Here is an 18,689-nt window from a genome sequence, read left to right as displayed (position 1 = left end):
TGGAGCAGGCTCGAAGGGCTGAATGGCCACTCTCCTGGCTTGTGCCACTGTGTGTGAAGCTATTACTCAGATATGTGAGGTCCAATTTTAGATGATTATTGGGATTGCAGGACTTTTTACAAAATTCAAACCAAGTATTCATCTGCTGTATTCAATCTGTTTCAATCTTCTTCTGTTAACCTTAGTAAACTTGATTTGTAACTTTCAACCTCAATTTCACATCCTGTTGGTGTGGCATTTTTCACAACTTGGAGATCAAGAGGGTACAGTCAGATGCGACACTATTTCCAGCAGATCTTAATAGGAAAAAAGATTTATTGCCCACTGACCTACTCTCCCAAAATATTTCATACGAGCTCAAGCTTCAATTCTTTGGGAGCGAGCACTTGGTTATGGAAGCAAACCTTTCTGTTAGACATTAGGATATAGTATCTGAAGCAGGCATGAGTCACAGCAAGATGAATAAATAAGATGGAATGAGGCATTTTCTACATCCAGCTTGAGAAGTGCTGGGTATCCTATGTAAGCAAACAACCACGATTAAGGTTAAGTGCTAAAATCATGGCAATGCAAGAACAAAAGGTAGTTTGTAGGAGTCAAAAGCTGCTTACAGGAACAGTCACCAAAATACTTGCAAGAGGAAAGAAGGTCACATAGAAAGTCCAAACTGCAACGTTAGGTACTCAGGGAAATTATGCAAACAAGTGTCCTATTGTTCTCCAATAAAAAAGCAAGATACTGCAGATACTACAAATCTGAAATAAAAACAGAAAATGCTGGAAATACTCAGCGGGGTCTGGCAGAATCTGTGGAGAGAGAAACAGAGTTAGCGTTTCAGATCAATTACCATTCATCAGAACTGATGAAATGTCATCAACCTGAAATGCTAACCCAATTTCTCTTTCCACAGGATTACAGGCATCTACGAGAAATACAACGTTCCTCGGTCTGTTGTTCTCGCCGCATCCACACTCAGTGCCATGCACCGCCACATGTACACACTCGACCTCTTTCTCCAGCAGCACCGTCTTATCTTATCTCAAAGCTCTTCTACTCCACAGTTTCATTTCATCCTTTGTCTTATCTAACGCATTAATAAAAACTATTTTTCTTCCTTTTAGGTGTTAAGGAATGCAAGCTCCAGCAGCTGATGGGGACTGATGCCCCTCCAGATCCTTCTTCCCCTTCACTTCCCTCTGACCCCATCCCTTCTGATCTAACCCCTTGCAATGTAGTCACAGTAACCTCTGACCTTCCCCTCTCTGACACTGAACAATCTGTACTCAACAAAGGACTCAGTTTTATCCCCTTATGCTCCCATCTCAATGAAGTTCGTGCTTGGCATGGCATTGAGCTCTTCTTCTGTCACCTCCGCCTCTGGGCTCACTTCTTTGACCAGGGGTTCTCCCCCACCCCGACCAGCAGACACATTCATCTGCTTCCAGCATTCTCTCTCCACCTGGACCCCTCCCTCTGGCCTCTCACCCACTCCTGATCTTTTAATTGAGGACTGTCGGCGAGACATCGGTCTCAGTATCTCCGCTCCCCTCCCTCACTCACTCTAACCTGTCTCCCTCTGAACATGCTGCGCTCCTTTCTCTCAGGTCTAACCCCGACATTGTGATCAAACCTCCTGACAAGGGTGGTGCTGTTATTGTCTGGCGTACTGACCTCAACCTTGCAGAGGCTGAGCGCCAACTCTCAAGGCGCTTCTTCCTACCTCCTCCCGGACCATGACCCCCACCACCAAACATCAAGCTACTGTCTACAGGACTGTCACTGACCTCATCTCCTCCAGAGATCTTCCCTCTACAGCTTCCAACCTCATTGTCCCGCAACCCCGGACAGACAGCTTCTGCCTCCTCCCTAAAATCCACTAACAGGACTGTCCTGGGAGACCGATTGTTTCAGCCTGTTCCTGCCCCACTGAACTTATTTCTTCCCATCTTTTCTCCCATGGTCCTGTCTCTTCCCACCTACATCCGTGACTCTTCTGACACCCTATGTCATTTTGACAATTTCTAGTTTCTTGGCCCTAACCATCTCCTTTTCACTGTGGACGTCCAATCTCTCTACACCTCCGTTCCCCACCTGGACAGTTTGAGGGCTCTCCGCTTCTTCCTTGAACAGAGGCCCAACCAGTCCCCATCCACCACCATCCTCCTCCACCTGACTGAACTTGTTCTCACATTGAACAACTTCTTCAAATAAAAGGTGTTGCTATGGGTACCTGCATGGGTCCTAGTTATGCCTGTCTTTTTGTGGGGTATGTCAAACATTCCTTGTTTCAGTCCTACTCAGACCCCCTCCCCCAACTCTTTTCCCAGTACATTGATGAATGTATTGGCGCCATTGCCTGCTCCCACCCGGAACTTGAAAACTCCATAAACTTTGCTTCCAGTTTCCACCTTTCTCTCACTTTTACATGGCCCATCTCTGACACTTCCCTTCCTGACTTCTCTGTCTCCATCTCTGGAGATAGACTGTCCACTAAAATTCATTATGAGCCCATCGAATACACTTCCTCACACCCTGCTTCCTGTAAGGACTCCATTCCATTCTCCTAATTTCTCAATCTCTGATGCATCTGCTGTGATGATGCAACCTTCCATAATAGCGCTTCTGATAGGTCTTCCTTTTTCCTCAACCAAGGATTCCGTTCCCCTCCCCCCACCCCACTGTGGTTGACAGGGCCCTCAACTGTATCTGACCCATTTCCCGGATTTCTGCCCTCACCCCTTTCCCTCCCTCCCAGAACGACAGGGTTCCCCTTGTCCTCATTTTCCACCCAAAGGATCATCCTCCATTTCCACCACCTCCCCTCCCGTCAGCATTCCGAAGGGATCATTCCCTCCGCGACACCCTGGTCCCCTCCTCCATTACCCCCGACATTCTGTCCTCTTCCCATTCAATCGTAGGTGCAATACCTGCCCTTTTATCTCCTCTCTCCTTGCTATCCCAGGCTCCAAACACTCCTTCCAGGTGAATCAGTGATTTACTTGTACTTCCTTCAATTTAATATACTGCATTTGCTGCTCACATTGCAGTCTCCTCCATATTGCGGAGTCCAAACGCACATCAGGTGATCGCTCTGTGGAACACCTCCGCTCAGTCTGAAAACATGACCCCGAGCTTTTGGTCGCTTGCCATTTCAATACACACCCCTGCTGTTATGCCCACATCTCTGTCTTTGGCCTGCTGCAGTGTTCCAGTGAACATCAACGCAAGCCTGAGGAACAGCACCTCAATTTCCGATTAGGCATGCTGCAGTCACCAGACTGAACATTGAGTTCAATAATTTCAGAGCATGACTGGCCCTTTTTTATTTTTATTTTGTTTTGCTCCTTTTTTTTAAAAAACCATGTGCCTGCCTACTGGTTTTTTCATGTTTGTGCTTTTGGCTAGGGCTTCTCATTATTCTGTCATTAACACTCCCTCTGCACTAATGCTTTGTCTTTCATCACACCATTAGCACAGTCTCTTTGCCTTTGCCGCAAGACCTCCTTGTCAGTTAATCTCCCCGGCCCTCTGTCCTATCACACACCTTTCCTTTTGTTCTCTTTTCCCCCACCCCCACTTTACTTGCTTAAAACCTACTACATTTCTAACATTTGCCAGTTCTGATGAAAGGGCACTGGCCTGAAACGTTAACTCCACTTCTCTCTCCACAGCTGCTGCCAGACCTGATCATTATTCCCTTTAAAATTTAGTTGCATGCAGCTTTTTATTTTGGTGTCCTAAACCTTTAAATCTTTGTGCTTGGCCATGCACACACAATATTAATCACAGAACAAGGGCTGCATGGTACCTTTCAGGCTGGTGTGTGGCTGTGCACCTGCACAGCTTTGCAGGAACATTGCTGTAGAGTGTTTCCAGCATTTTCTGTTTCTATTTCCTACTGTTCTCTATTGCATAGCACATTGGTGTCCTGAATTAAGTTTACTAATCCTTAAATGATAAACTTCAACAATTTACATAGGAATAAACAGTACCCATGATGACTAACTTCCATCTATTTTGATTAACTTCATATTACAGCTGAAAATGGAAGCAGGCCAAGCCAAAATAGTTCACTGCGAAACTTTATTCTCCAAGTCGTCTGTACAATACAGGGCTGTACGGAAACAGGGAAATAAAAATGGTTGCTTATAAAAGAAATTAAAAACTATAATATACATTATTTACAGCTTTAGGTAATTATCATACATCCAGTGCACCTGAAATCACTGGGGTGGGCGGGGGGGGGGGGGGGGGGGGGGGGGGGTTGCGGGGCGCGGGGGCAGTGGTGGGTCCAAACCAATAAGTGAATGTGCTACACATACAGTCATGTGTTTGAAGCCAAAATTCTTCCATTGGCAAAATATATGTACACTATTCCATTTTGCAATTTAATTTACTTTAACAAACAAGAAACAGCAAGCTTGTCGTCAGGTTAGAGATGTTCAGAAGTTGTTACAAGAGTTCGTTTTGAAGAGGTTAACAGCGAAACAAGGATGATTTTTGTTCAAATACAAAAAGAGGATGCTTCTGTTCATTGAGTAGTCATGTTGGGTGATGGAATTTTCTCCACTGCAGCAGTTTAGACTGCAGTGTTGCAAAAAGTGTGTTACGTACAATATTATTTACACATGGATTGAAACTTAACATTCAATTAATTTTATGGAGACTAATACATCTTCCAACAGTAACAAGTCACCAAATCTTTCTGTTCAGTTCAGATACTGGAAAACACAATACTTTGGGAGATCTTCCATTTCACTGAAATTTACAGGTAAACATTATAGAATAAAAGTTATGTATAAATATTTGCAACTGATTACAAAACGTCCAATAAACTCCAACATTTTGTTTTCTACATGGAATCTGGTCTCAAATCGTTCAATTAGTAATACCTGTCAGCTTTTGAAGCTGGTAAGGTGAAGCCCCAACTAGTTCCAAATGTCATGGCTACTTTATTTAATTCCCTAGATACTAGACATCATGTGCTCCCTGCAAAGATACACTTTTGCTTAAAAGACCTTTTTAAAATCTGTAATATACACTAAAAACCACTTGTTGATTTTTAACATTATAGTTTGGTTGGGCAAAACTCAGATCCTGACATGTTAACTAGCAGTTGAAAACTTTCAGATGGGAGGCACCAATTTGAAGTAGTTAGACCATGAGTTTCAAGAATGCTACAGTAATAAAAGGTAACTGCACTGCTATGTTACCCATATTGCTTTAAAGTATGCTTAAACAGGATTAGATGAAGCAGCTCCATTCTGTTCAAAGTGTTTTACAGTTAGGGAAATGTATTCAGGCTGCAGCAAAACAGAGCTAGAACAGTAGTGCAAGACAGGAATCTTTCCCTTCACCTATAGAGTGACTCAAGCTGGACTAATGGCTGCACTTTCGCCCCTCTAGTAATTCAATCAATTGGCCATCCTCCCTTTGAGTGGTTTAGTTACCAGAACCAGGAACACTGGCTGGCGTTTCCCAGGGCAAGGCCAAGTATAGCTTCATCATTAACCATCCAGCTTGGGGAATGCAAGGAAAAAATTGTTGCAAATTGCACTACTTCAGACAAACATTTTGTCTGTTTGGTTATAGTCCACTTCTATTGCTGAACAGGCCAGGAGTATCTGAAAGGAAGAAATGCATAAGTATTTGTGCCCCCGGTGCAGCCACCTGTACTGTCCCCACTTCCCAAGATGTGGCAACAGTGCGAAGCAGGCATCAAGCCTGGGATCATCTTGAATATCATGGCACTGAGAAACAGGGAAACTCCTTTTAAAAGAAAAACACAAAATTTCCTGGAATTCGTCATAACTAGAGCAGAAGAGTGGAGCTGCATCATCTCTCCCCACCTTCCTCCCAAAATCCTGTTTGCCCATCCCTGCTCAGTTTTATGCTGAAAGATTGCAATGCGTGAAAGTCACCCAATATTAGCACAACAGATTTCTGGAGTTTGATAGCAATTTTCTTCACACTTTTTTTTTTTAAACTGAGGCTGGCACTGTATACATAACTGATATGTAGCCAAAAACAAAAATGTTCACATCCATGTTCCCATCGCCCTCCCCACCATGTGTTCAGAAGGACTGAACAGCTGGAATGGGCTTTCCCAATGGGCATACTGGTACCCAATTACTGCACAAACAGTAAGAGAAGCACCTGAGGCAATAGCTTTTCATCATATATATATTAATGACTTGGATGATCAGAGAGGTGTACATCCAAGTTTGTAGATGACAGAACGTTAGGAGGTACAGTTTAAGTGGTTTCAGAAAGTTACAAAGGTACATAGACTAAGTGAAAGCAAAACTATTGACAGATGGAGTTCAGTGTGGGTAAGTGTAAGTTCATTCACATTGGATCAGAGAAAACAAATTGGAATATTCTCTTAATGGTAAAAGATTAGGAATTGTGGGGGAGCAAAGGGAGTTAGATGTCAACGTACACATAACATTAAAAGCTAGTACACAGGTACAAAAAGTAATCAAAAGATTGTAGGAGGCCAATCATCTCAGCCCCAGGACATAACTTCAGGAGTTCCTCAGGGTAGTGTCCTAGGCCCAAACATCTTTAGCTGCTTCAACAATGACCTTCCCTCCAACATTAAAGGTCAGAACTGGGGACGTTCACTGATAACTGCACAGTATTCAGTATCATTCGCAATTCCACAGATACTGAAGCAATCTGTGCCTGCCTGCAGCAAGACCTGGACAAGATTCAGGCTTGGCCTGGTAAGTGGCAAGTAATATTCGCACCACACAACTGCCAGGTAATGACCATTTCCAACAAGTGAGACTCTAGCCATCTCCCCTTGACATTCAACAGCATTACTATTGCTGAATCTTCCATCAACATCCAAGGAGTTGCCATTGATCAGAAACTTAACTGGAACAGCCACTTAAATACAGGTCAGAGGTTGGGAATTCTGCAGTGAGTAACTCACCACCTGATTTCCCCAAAGCCTGTCCACTGTCTACAAGGCACAAGTCAGGAGTGTGATGGAACACTCTCAAGTTGCCTGGATGAGTGCAGCTCCAACAACACTCAAGAAGCTCAACACCATCCAAGACAAAGCAGTCTGTTTGATCCGCACCCCAGCCACAACCTTAAACGTTCACACCCCCCTCCACCACTTGTGAACTGTGGCAATAGTGCCAGCTACAAGATGCACTGCAGCAACCCGCTATGGCTCCTTCGATTGCACCATCCAAACCAGCGCCTTTACCATCTAGAAGAATAAGGGCAGCAGACAAATGAGAACACAACCTTCTGTAAGTTCCCCTCCAAGTCACTCACCATCCTGACTTGGAAATATATCGCCATTGCTTCACTGTAGCTGGGCCAAAATCCCTGATCTCTCTCCTCAGCAGCACTATGGGTGTATCTACAACACCACCTTCTCAAAGGCAATTGGAGATGGGCAATAAATGCTGGCCTTGCCAGCAATGCTCACATTCCAAGAGCGAATAATTTAAAAAAAAATCTAATGAAATGCTGTCCTTTATGCCAAGGGGGCTGGAATTCAAAACTGAGGAATTGATGCTTCAGTTAACCAGAACCTTGATCAGACCCCATCCTGGAGTACTCTATTCAGTTATGGGCACCAAACCTCAGGAAATATTTATTAGCCGTGAATGGGGTAAATAAAGCTGCAATTTCTTTTTTTAAAAATTGGATCAGAATAGAGACGTTTTTAGATTTTTAAAAAAATTGATTAAAAAATGTTGCCCTCAGTTTCAATAGAAATCATAAGTTAAGGCTAGTTCCTGCTTTTTATTTTTGTACATTTCTTAAAACCATTATATTGCCATTACTTTCTATTGCAGGCAATTTTTCTATGCATTTAACAAGCCCATCAAACTATAGGAATCACAGGAGCGGAGTGTTTACAGTTTTAGTTTCTTGGGAATTCTTCAGCAATTTGATTTTTTTTTCAAAAGTTTGGCAGGAGAAAAATTTCCTGTAATTTAATGAAGAATAATGTGCAATTACATGGAATCACACATACATATAATCCCCTAGAGAAAGGCCTGGCATTCATTGAGCTTTTAGTTCATGCAAGTTAAACTGTTCTAAATACATTAAAAATTGTAAACTCAAGTGTTGGCTAAAGGGAAACCACATAGACTTCCTGGGAGTATTCCCAGTTAACACAAGAGTGATGCCTAATATTTACAATATCAAAAAAGGTTTAAAAAATGAGTAAAATAAAATATTTTTTCAGGAAGAGGGAAATGCAGAGCATTAACAGTCTATGGAAGTGAGTCAATTTTTGTTTAAATATTTATTTAAAAATTTAAGGGTTCAGCACCTGCCCAATCCATATATCTGTTACAATTTGTTTCAATATTTTTTCAGACAGCTAAAAAGGACAATGAGGTAGCCAAAATAAGTGAAAATGGTATTTATAACCAATAAAATCTTTAACTAATAGTACAGAAACAGGTGTATAATTTAACACCAAAAAAAGCAGAAAATGCTGGAAATGCACAGCAGGTCTGTCAGTTTTTGGAAAGGACCAATTAACATTTCAGATGAAATCTCTTTATCAGAACCAAACATACCTTTCAGCCATACTAAGGAGCCATCTTCTCTTCCAGTGTTAATTTCTGATGTAGGGTCTTGCACCTGAAATGTTAAGCTGCCTTTTTTTCTTTGCAGAATCAGGTAAAGCTACCATAAATTTTCCACTATTTTCTGTTTTTGACTTTCTGTATTTGCAGTTTTTAAAAAACAAAACATTTGAGACTAGATTTTGCAAATATAATGCAGACTGTATAAACCATTTAAAATGAATGACATAATGTCAGTGTAACAATCAGAATATCTAGGCCTTTATTCTTTTTAAGGTCAAGTATGGCACAGGTCAAATGCAGTCCTGTATCCAGATCATTTCCAATAAACTTCTAAAGATCTAGTGGATCTTATTCCTAATACTGTAGCATCTCAAAGGATGGGAATGTTCAGACTAATGATGATTATGAAGGAATTGTTAGAAAAATTCATCAGTAAGATCCAAAGACATTTAAACAGAGATGGAGCTCCTCTTCAGTAGGTGAAAGGGCAGTTTTACATAGCACTGACCTGTTCTGTTTAACTCCCATCTTTTACACCAAACAATAATAATAGAGCATTTTACATGAAACAAGTTTTTCTGCCTTCTGTGTACCAACTAATAATTAGTGAAATTCTCCACTACCAGAAATTCAGGTAAAGTTGAACCTGAACTCTTCTTGATCTGTTTGGCTCAGATCTACATTGTACAGTGCTTTTACTGACTGAGCCACCATGGTAGCTCTAGAGCTGCCAATGTAAGAAAAGCCTGAGGAAACTACAGCTATGGATTCCTGGTCACCATCAGTTATCTAAACTGTCCAGTCTACATGAGGAGATGAATGGTGGCTAATGTTTGGAGAACAGTAAATTACATTAATGCTATTCTACAACTTCTACTGTGTATGTTAATTCACATTTTAGTGTACAATACACTATGCTTTATACACCTTTCCCTTCTATAACTTTTTCTACTTTTGGAGATTCAAGACAGCTTTGAGCTGGTTTCAACTCAGCCTTTTCCCACCAATTCACACCTCAAGAGTATTCAATAGGCTCCTACTTAATGTTGGGAACAAAGACATGATATTTTAAAACCCAAAAAAATACAGGTTTTAAATAAAATTTAAAACTGCAGCATGGCCATCCCCAGATAGCTGATTTATTGCAGATCAAAAATAAAGAACCAATAAGCTTACTGAAGTAGCATTGTACCCTGCTATCTAGCAAGTAAAGAACACAGTGCTGGAAAATGTATATCAAACATCCAGGCATTTAATTAGGACTATTGTGATAAATATTGATCTTTCATGAAGTATAAAAATATAGGTTAGACTATGTTCTGAGAGATCATTTTTTGGATCAATGAGATAAAATATTCACAAGAATGTTTACAGTGAAGGTGTTAAAGGAGAGACTGAGGCATTGAGATTTACTTGTAGAACTCTACTCTGAAATACTAGCAGACATGATTAAGATATTCACAGCATAAGTAGGAAAATGGCATGTGAGGGTCAAATGGAATGTACAGCAATGCTAAATAATCCAGTAGTCTCAGTGTACAGCATTTATCACTCCATTAACTTTTTTGTTGTTGTGTTCACTATTTAAATTGTTCCAAGAAGGAATGAAGCCCTAGAGCAAAACCAATGTTAACAAAGAATTCTTACCAATATATAGTTTTAGTTCATGTTTGCAGTAGAAAAAGTTTAGTCATTCATACCTATACTATAACTATTTTAAAGTCTGGATGTGTCAAGCAGGTAGATTCATATCACCAATCAATATCCAGAATGAAACTAGTAGATAGTAGTGGATTGGGACCAGGTACAATTTGAAGAGGATCTAAAGGGCTCTCTAATTTTATCCAAAAGATTCAAGAGCTGTGGCAAGAGATTAGGAGAACCCATGGATGACACAAAACCTAGAAGTATTGCGAACTGATGAGGATAGTGATAAACTTCAAGGAGGACTTAGGCTGGTGGAATGGGTGGACAAGTGGCAGATGAAATTTAATGTAGAGAAATGTAAAGTGATTAATTTTTGTAGGAAGAATGAGGACAGGCAATATAAAATAAAATGTGCAATTCTAAGGGGGTGCAGGAGCAGAGGGACCTGGGAGTATACGTGCACAAATCATTGAAGGTGGCAGGACAGGTTGAGAAAGTAGTTAATAAAGTATATGGGATTCGGAGCTTTATAAATAGGGGGCCAGAGTACAAAAGCAAGTAGGTTATGATAAATCTGTATAAAACCATGATTCGGCCTTAACTGGAGTATTGTGTCCGGTTCTGGGCACCACACTTCAGGAAGGATGTGATGTCGTTAGAGAGGGCACAGAAAAGATTCACAAGAATGGCTCCAGGGATGAGGAATTTCTGTTACAGATTGGAGAAGCTGGGGCTGTTCTCCTTGGAGAAGAGAGAAGAGGAGATTTGATAGAGGTTTTCAAAATCATGAGGGATCTGGATAGAAAAGATGGGAGAAATTGCTCCCATTGGTGGACGGGTTGAGAAACAGAGGACACAGATTTAAGCTGATTGGCAAAAGAAGCAATGATGACGTGAGTAAAAAAAAATTTTTAAGCAGTGCATGGTTAGCATCTTTGATGCACTGCCTGAGAGAATGGTGAAGGCAAATTCAATCATGCCTTCAAAAGAGAATTGGATAATTATCTGAAGCAAAAGAATTTGCATGTACTATGGGAAAAAGGCAGGGTTGTGGGACTAGGTGAGTTGCTCTTCCAGAAAGTCAGCATGCACAGGAGAGGCCAAATGGCTTCCTTCTGTACTGTAAACATTCTATAATTCTATGATTCAGGGGTTCAGATTCTTGACAATATCTGCACCCTGTAACAAGCTGCAGATGTTCATTTCTCATGGTAATAGTGAGAATAGAACATGTACAATGAGGTGAAATTATCTGAAGCATGATGTACAGAACAAAATTCTGGGCATCACCATCATGAATGGATTTATGCTGCATTCGCAATCAGGCTACATTTTTAAAATTCCAGTCCTCTCTCCTGGAAATGCATTTCCAAACTCATACTGATTACTAAACCAGGTTTTCAAGGAAATACGCTTTAAGAGAAGATTCAAAAGGTACAGTCAGATGTTCCTTTGCCTTCCCAGGCCTCTACTGACATTTTGTTGACACTTTGAAGACAAAATTGGCATTTCTAGATTCAATGGAAGAGAAGGCTTACTTACTTATTGCTGGATCCAAAGGAGAACATAGCTACGAAATGTAGTAGACTAGATAACTAAACACTGTACGTTCCTCCCATTTATACACAAAAACAATGTTTCTGGTGTTACGTAAGGATGTTTTTAATAGTGTAGCTCTTAAATAAAAAGCAGACTATTCATTATGTGATTGTTTTCCTCAGAATGATGTGTGGAGGATGACCTGTAGAAGGAAGGTGACTACCAAAAGTAAATCATTGCTTTCTCTGATAAACCAGTATTACACTAGAATAGTTTGTGCATCAAATACACCTGGGCGTGGTCAGCTGTATCCATAAATGCAAAACATGATTAAGAAACAAGACAGGTTACCATCAAATGTCAGAGATAAATTTTAAATCTGAAAGCTTCCACTGAGCACATTTCTTCAAATTGCAATCAGCAGCGATTCACTTTGGAGGCAGTTTGAAATTTGTATGGTGTATATTACGGACACCCATGAACACTGTTCTTAATACTAAAATGAACCAAGCCTGAAGTCATGACGTCAGCAAATACATTAGTACAATGAAATTAAAAGCAGTCTGGACCCAACCACTTGGATCTTAATGTTTCGAGAACCACAACCTCTAGCAATCTAGAACTTGAGCTGTAACCAAAGTTTAAAAATGATTTACAAAAAGGAATTAACTTCAACTAAACAAAAAAAGCGAAGAATTAGCAGTACATCAATGAGCAATATCCCATTGATCAAAAATTGTAAATGGACGTACGGGTTTACAAATCTTTGGTTACAGTCCCAGTTTCAATGTTGCAAATAAATCAAAATGTGCAAGTGTTTCATGCATCTAATACTCAGTAATGTCCATCTCTTGCACCCTCAAACCCAACAGCATTCTATATGCTCTGAAACCACCTTTATAACCAAAATATCAGGGCAGTTCCAGCTGAGCATTTTACTATAGCCATGTACCTGATAAAACTAGATGGAAGTGCACAACACACATGCTTCGGTACACCAAGATGAGATGCACAATGCCAACGTTTCCCACTTCCACCTAATGGTCAAGAGCCAGCAGATCCACCTGCAACAGTTCAGATACATTTGAGGAGCATGTAGAATGTCTAGGAGATCAGTCCTGTAAGCTGTTGTACAGTAACTCTGATCTGCCTAGGAGGTCGATCCTGTAAACTATAGTACAGTCGTTTGAACCATAGAAAGTAAAACTCCATGAGGCAAAGGGGTGGGGTTGGAGGTAGGTGTAGAAATGTTTGATTGTGAAATTTGAACATTTCTTCCAGAAATATGCAAGCATTTATTTTGATATCATTATGAATTGTAAACTAATGGTCCTTGTGGGGATTTTTTGCTGCTGGCATGCACCCTGCCAAAAGCTAGTTTGTGCACGATTGTACTGGCTAAAGTGACATGCTCAATAAGCAATAGTGAGAATCCCAGTCTAGTAATCTGTTTACTTGTATAAGTAGTTTCTTTCCAAAAAGAACATTAATATAGTGCAGTTGAGTAGCAGGAAGCTTCAGATACATTTAGAAGCAGCAGTAATGAACAAAAGCAAAGATGGTCATTACAAAGGTTAGAACAGTAAAGCAGCTGGTCACTAATGTTAGTATTTAAACCTAGTCACCTGGTGGGGCTTTTCTATCACAATAATGCACAAATACAAACACATTATCCTCAGGTGTGTGGGAAAGAGGGGAAACAGGAAACACCATGTCCAATTCTCATAATGATCTTATGTACAGTAGTAAACATCTCCCCAGAGTCCACTTTTTACCTGGATACCACAGTTCACATTTTCAAAATAATATTTAAAAACTTCCAAGTTTGGCACATGTAATACTGACACTCCCTGCAGTTTGTATTAGAATGCATTTGCGGTTGTGTGCAGTCACCACAAACAGTCAATATGACTGGTAACTGTACAAAATGCTTTGCTTGTGAGGCTTCGCCGACTTATTAGTCACCTTCATGCCCTCCTTCCTGGAAAAAGCACATATGGTGCGGTAGTGCAGAGATCCAAACAGCAGACTGCTTTTCATCCCCACTGGCCTGGAGATCACAGAGCCTTGCATTTTTCATGCAAGTTCCTGGCTTTGCAAGTTGGCATTCAATTCTGGCGTCTTTCATCAGGTTTTTAATCAAGATTTCATTTTTCTCCCATATTAAGAGCTTCAACAGTACTTGCTGAGTTTGTTGAAATCTGCCCTCATAGGGTGGCTAGAATCCTCGAGAATGAGATGACAACTGTGAGCACTGTCTGTCCAGCACCAAATACCAATGCCTCAAGTGGAGCCATGGTCTTCCCTGCCACCCTGTACACACCAGCTACTGCTGCACCTACAGAAGGGAAAGAGAAAGAACAATTACTTCATGAAGTATAAAATTATGGATATTAAAATGATGGACGTTAAACCATTGTTACCTAAACAGCACAGATATTCCATCAAAAGAAATTATATATGCATCTGCCAAAATACAAGCAAGATTTGCAACCAACAGGATCAATTAGAAGTTGATAAGTCATCAGGACTGGATGGGATGCATCCAAGGATGCGGAGAGAAATAAGGGTGGAAATGGCAGAAGTACTAGTCATAATCTTCCAATCCTCCTTAGATACAGGGGTGGTGCCAGCGGACTGGAGATTTGCACTTGTTACACCCTTGTTCAAAAAAAGGGTGCAAGGATAAACCCAGCAACAACAAGCCAGTCAGTTTAACCTCAGTGGTAGGAAAACGTTTTAAAATGATAATCCAGGACAAAATTAACAGTCACTTGGACAAATATGGATTAATTAAGGAAAACCAGCACAGATTGATTAAAGGCAAGTTGTGTTTAACTAATTTGATTGAATAGTCGCTTGGTCACACAGACCTCAAGTATTGCTGAAAAAGAGAGATATGCTGTTGAAGTTTTTTGTCTTGCACTGATCAGGACAGATGCAAGAATGCCAAATTCAAAGGGAGTAACAATTCATATCGCATGAGAAAAGGGTGCTTATTTATGGGGAAGTCGACACTGATTAGTCGAGGCATTGCCATGGAGAATGCACCAGAGAACTATTGTCCCTCACGCTTTTGTTTACTTCAAAAACAAAAGGGGTGCAAAGCGTGGATATGTTCCATTTGCCTGCTGAGGACAGATCCCTGCACATGAATATAAGTAGCTTCTAGCAAATGTAAGTTAGCCACATTGCGAGCCTGACTGATAATCTTAAAGTGGGCGTTAGTGCCATTCTTAACACACTCGGGATTGTTCAGCAAGTGTTGTTCAATCACAGAATCACATCTAACGTTGGACATTATGTTCTGGGTTTTGCAAGCACGGGCTGGTTGAGTATGGTTAATACTTTACCTATTACAAACAGCGGAAGTGATGTGCTGTTTAATACAACCCACCAGTTGTTGGGAAGCATGGCCTACGTACCTGGCATCACACTGGCAAAAAGAGCATGTCTAGGCTTTGTGTCTTTTTTGTAGTAAACAAAAGTGTGAAGGACAATAGTTCCCTGATGCACTGCATGGCAACATCTTGACAAGAGTTGACTTGCCATCCATTCAGCACTCTTTTCTCATGCAGTATAAATTGTTGCTCCTTTTGAAATTTGGCATTCTTGCATCTGTCCTGATGAGCGCAAGACAAAAAGCTTTGACAGAGTGTCTCTTTTTTTCAGCAATACTAACTTAATTGAGTTTTTTGATAAGATACCAGGGAGTGTTGATGACGGTAATACGGTTGATGTGGTGTACGTGGACTTCCAAAAGGCGTTTGACTAAAGTGTCAAATAGACTTGTCAGCAAAGTTGAAGCCCATTGGATAAAAGGGAAAGTGGGAGCATGCATATGAAGTTGGCTGAGTGACAGGTAACAGATAGCAATGAACGGTTATAAAAACAGAAAATGCTGGAAATACTCAGCAGGGCAGGCAGCATCTGTGGAGAGAGAAACCAAGTTAATGTTACAAGTATGTTGATAGTGGGGGAATTCAAAGAAGGTAATGCCATCAGTCAAAGTGGTTTAGACTTTCTCTTATTGTAGACTGTCATTGCCTGGCACTTGTGTGGTGTGAATGCTACTTACCCAAGTCTGAATGTTGTCCAGATCTTGCCTGCATGCAGGCATAGTTTGCTTCATTATCTGAGGAGTTGCAAATGGTACTGAACACTGTGCAATCATCAGTGAACATTCCCACTTCTGACCTTAGGATGGAGGGAAGCTCATCGATGAAACAGCCTAAGATGGTTAGGCGTAGGACACTACCCTGAGTAACTCCTGCAGCGATGTCCTGTGGCTGAAACAATCACAACCATCTTTTCTTTGTGCTAGTATGACTCCAGCCAGAAAAAGGTTTTGCCAGACTCCCATCGACTAATTTTACCAGAGCTCCTTGATACTACATTTGGTTAAATGCTGCCTTGACATCAAAGGCCATCACTCTCACATCACCTCTGCAGTTCAGCTCCTTTGTCCATGTTTGAACATAGGCTGTAATGAGGTCTATAGCAGAGTGGTCCTGCAGACCCAAACTGAGCATTGGTGAGTAACTGCCAATTGATAGCACTGTCAATAACCCCTTCCATCACTTTGCTGATGACTGAGAGTAGATTAATGGGGCAGTAATTGGCAAAACTGGATTTGTCCTGCTTTTTTTTTAAGTTAAGACACAGAGTAATTTTCTACATTGTCCGGTAGATGTCAGTATTGTAGCTGTACTGAAACAGCTTGGCTAGAGGAGCAGATAGTTCTGGAGCACAAGTCTTCAGCATCACAGCTGGGATGTTGTCAGGGTTCATAGCCTTTGCTGTATCGAATGCACTCAGCTGTTTCTTGATATCATGTGAAGTGAATCGAATTGGCTGAAAACTGGCTTCTGTAATGGTGGGACCTCAGAAAGAGGCCAAGATAGATCATCCACTTGGCACTTCTGGCTCGAGATAGCTGCAAACACTTCAGCCTTGTCTTCTGCACTGATGTGCTGGGTTCCACCATCATTGAAGACAGAGATGCTCATGGAGCTGCCCCTTTCTGTTCGTTGTTTAACCACCACCATTCATGACTGGATATGGCAGGACTGTAGAGCTTTGATTTGATCCATTGATCGTGTGATCACTTAGCTCAGTGTATTAGTCCTGTAGCTTCACCAGGTTAGTACCTCATTTATAGGTACACCTGGTGCTGCTCCTGGCATGCTGTTTCACAGTCCTCATTGAACCAGGGTTGGTCCACTGGCTTGGTGGTAATGGCGGTGTGAGGAATATGCCGAGCCATGAGGTTACATATTGTGGTGAAATATCTGCTGCTGATGGCCCACAGCCACTCATGGGAACCCAGTTTTGAATGTTAGATCTGTTCTTAACCCAGCCCATTTAGCAGCAGCAACAGCTTATATTTATACAGCGCCTTTAATGTAATAAAATGTCCCAAGATTTTTTACAGGAGCATTATAAAACGAAGTATGACACTGAGCCACAAAAGGAGGTATTAGATCAGATGACCAAAAGCTCAGTCAAAGAGGTAGGTTTTAAGGAGTATCTTAAAGAAGGAAAGTGAGGTGAAGAGGAAGAGAAGTGTAGGGAGGGTACTTCAAAGCTTGGGGCCTAGGCAATTGAAAATGCGGCCACCAATGTTGGAGCGATTAAAATCCGATGCACAAGAGGGCAGAATTAGAGGAGCGCAGGTATTTTGGAGGGTTGTGGGGCTGGAAGAGATTAGAGAGATAGGGAGGGGCAAGACCAGGGAGGGATTTGAAAACAAGGATGAGAATTTTAAAATCAAGTGTTGCTTGATCAGGAGCCAAGGTATGTCAATGAGCACTGGGGTGATAGGGGAACGGGACTTGGTGCAAGTGAAGATACAGGCAGTAGAGTTTTAAATGAACTCAAGTTTACAGAGAGTAGAATGTGGGAGAATAGTCAGAAGTGAATTGAAATAGTAAATCTAGAGGTAACAAAAGCATGAATGAGGGTTTCAGCAGATGAGCTGAGACAGGGGTGAAGTTGCAGAGGTAGAAATAGCCAGTCTTAGGTGATGGCACAAATATGAGGTCAGAAGCTCATCTTGGGGGCAGATGTGACACCAAGGTTGCAAACAGACTGGCTTAATCTTAAACTGTTGCCAGGGAGAGGAATGGAGTTAGAGCTAGGGAGCAGAATTTGGAGCAGGGACCAAAAACAATGGCTTCCCAATATTTAATTGGAAGAAATTTCTGCTCATTCAGTATTGGATGTTGAATAAGCAGTCTGATAATTTAGCAACAGCGGAGGAGTCGAGAGAAGTGGTGTTGAGGTAGAGCCGAGTATCGTCAGTATACATGTGAAAACTAACGCTGTGCTTTCGGATGATGTCGCCAAGGGGCAGCATGTCGATGAGAAATAGGAAGGGGCCAAGGACAGGCCCTTGGGGGACACCAGAGGTAATGGTGTGGGAGCAGGAAGAGAAGCCATTGCAAGTCATTCTCTGGCTAGATAAGAATGGAACCAGGTGAGAGCAATCCCACCCAGCTGAGGCGCGTTGGAGGAGGATGGTGTGATCAACCATGCCAAAGATTGCAGACAGGTCGAGAAAGACGAGGAGGGAAAGCTTACCTTCGTCACTGTCACATAGGATGTCATTTGTGACTTTGATAAGAGCTGTTTGGGTACTGTGGCAGGGGTGGAAATCTGTTTTGAGGGATTTAAATATGGAATTCCCGGAAAGATGGGAACAGATTTGGGAGGCGACAACACATTCAAGGACTTGAGGGGAAAAGAAGGTTGGAGATGGGGCGTTAGCTTGCAAGGATGGTGGGGTCAAAGGTTTTCTTTTGAGGAGAGGGTGATGACAGGAGATTTAAAGGAGAGAGGGACAACACCTGAAGAGAGAGAACAGTATTGGCTAACATGGAGACCAGAAGAAGTTGTTGGATGGTCAGCAGTTTAGTGGGAATAGGATCA

The 18,689-nt window shown here is 41.5% G+C and overlaps 1 protein-coding gene across 1 annotated transcript in view; it reads right to left on the bottom strand.

Moving 5' to 3' along the window:
• Nucleotides 1-4,078: 4,078 nt before the first annotated feature.
• tmem170b (transmembrane protein 170B) overlaps nt 4,079-18,689 on the bottom strand; it is a 91,667-nt gene continuing 77,056 nt past the window's right edge. Inside the window, exon 3 of the mRNA XM_068058168.1 lies at nt 4,079-14,097. Within this exon, the coding sequence (XP_067914269.1) occupies nt 13,967-14,097 (131 nt within the window). The 3' untranslated portion in view covers nt 4,079-13,966. The remainder of the gene's footprint in view (nt 14,098-18,689) is intronic.

Source organism: Heterodontus francisci, chromosome 2 (assembly GCF_036365525.1).
Source record: "Heterodontus francisci isolate sHetFra1 chromosome 2, sHetFra1.hap1, whole genome shotgun sequence".
NCBI lineage: Eukaryota > Metazoa > Chordata > Chondrichthyes > Heterodontiformes > Heterodontidae > Heterodontus > Heterodontus francisci.
The sequence above is the reverse complement of the archived record's forward strand: the minus strand, read 5'-3'. Positions and strand labels throughout refer to the sequence as shown.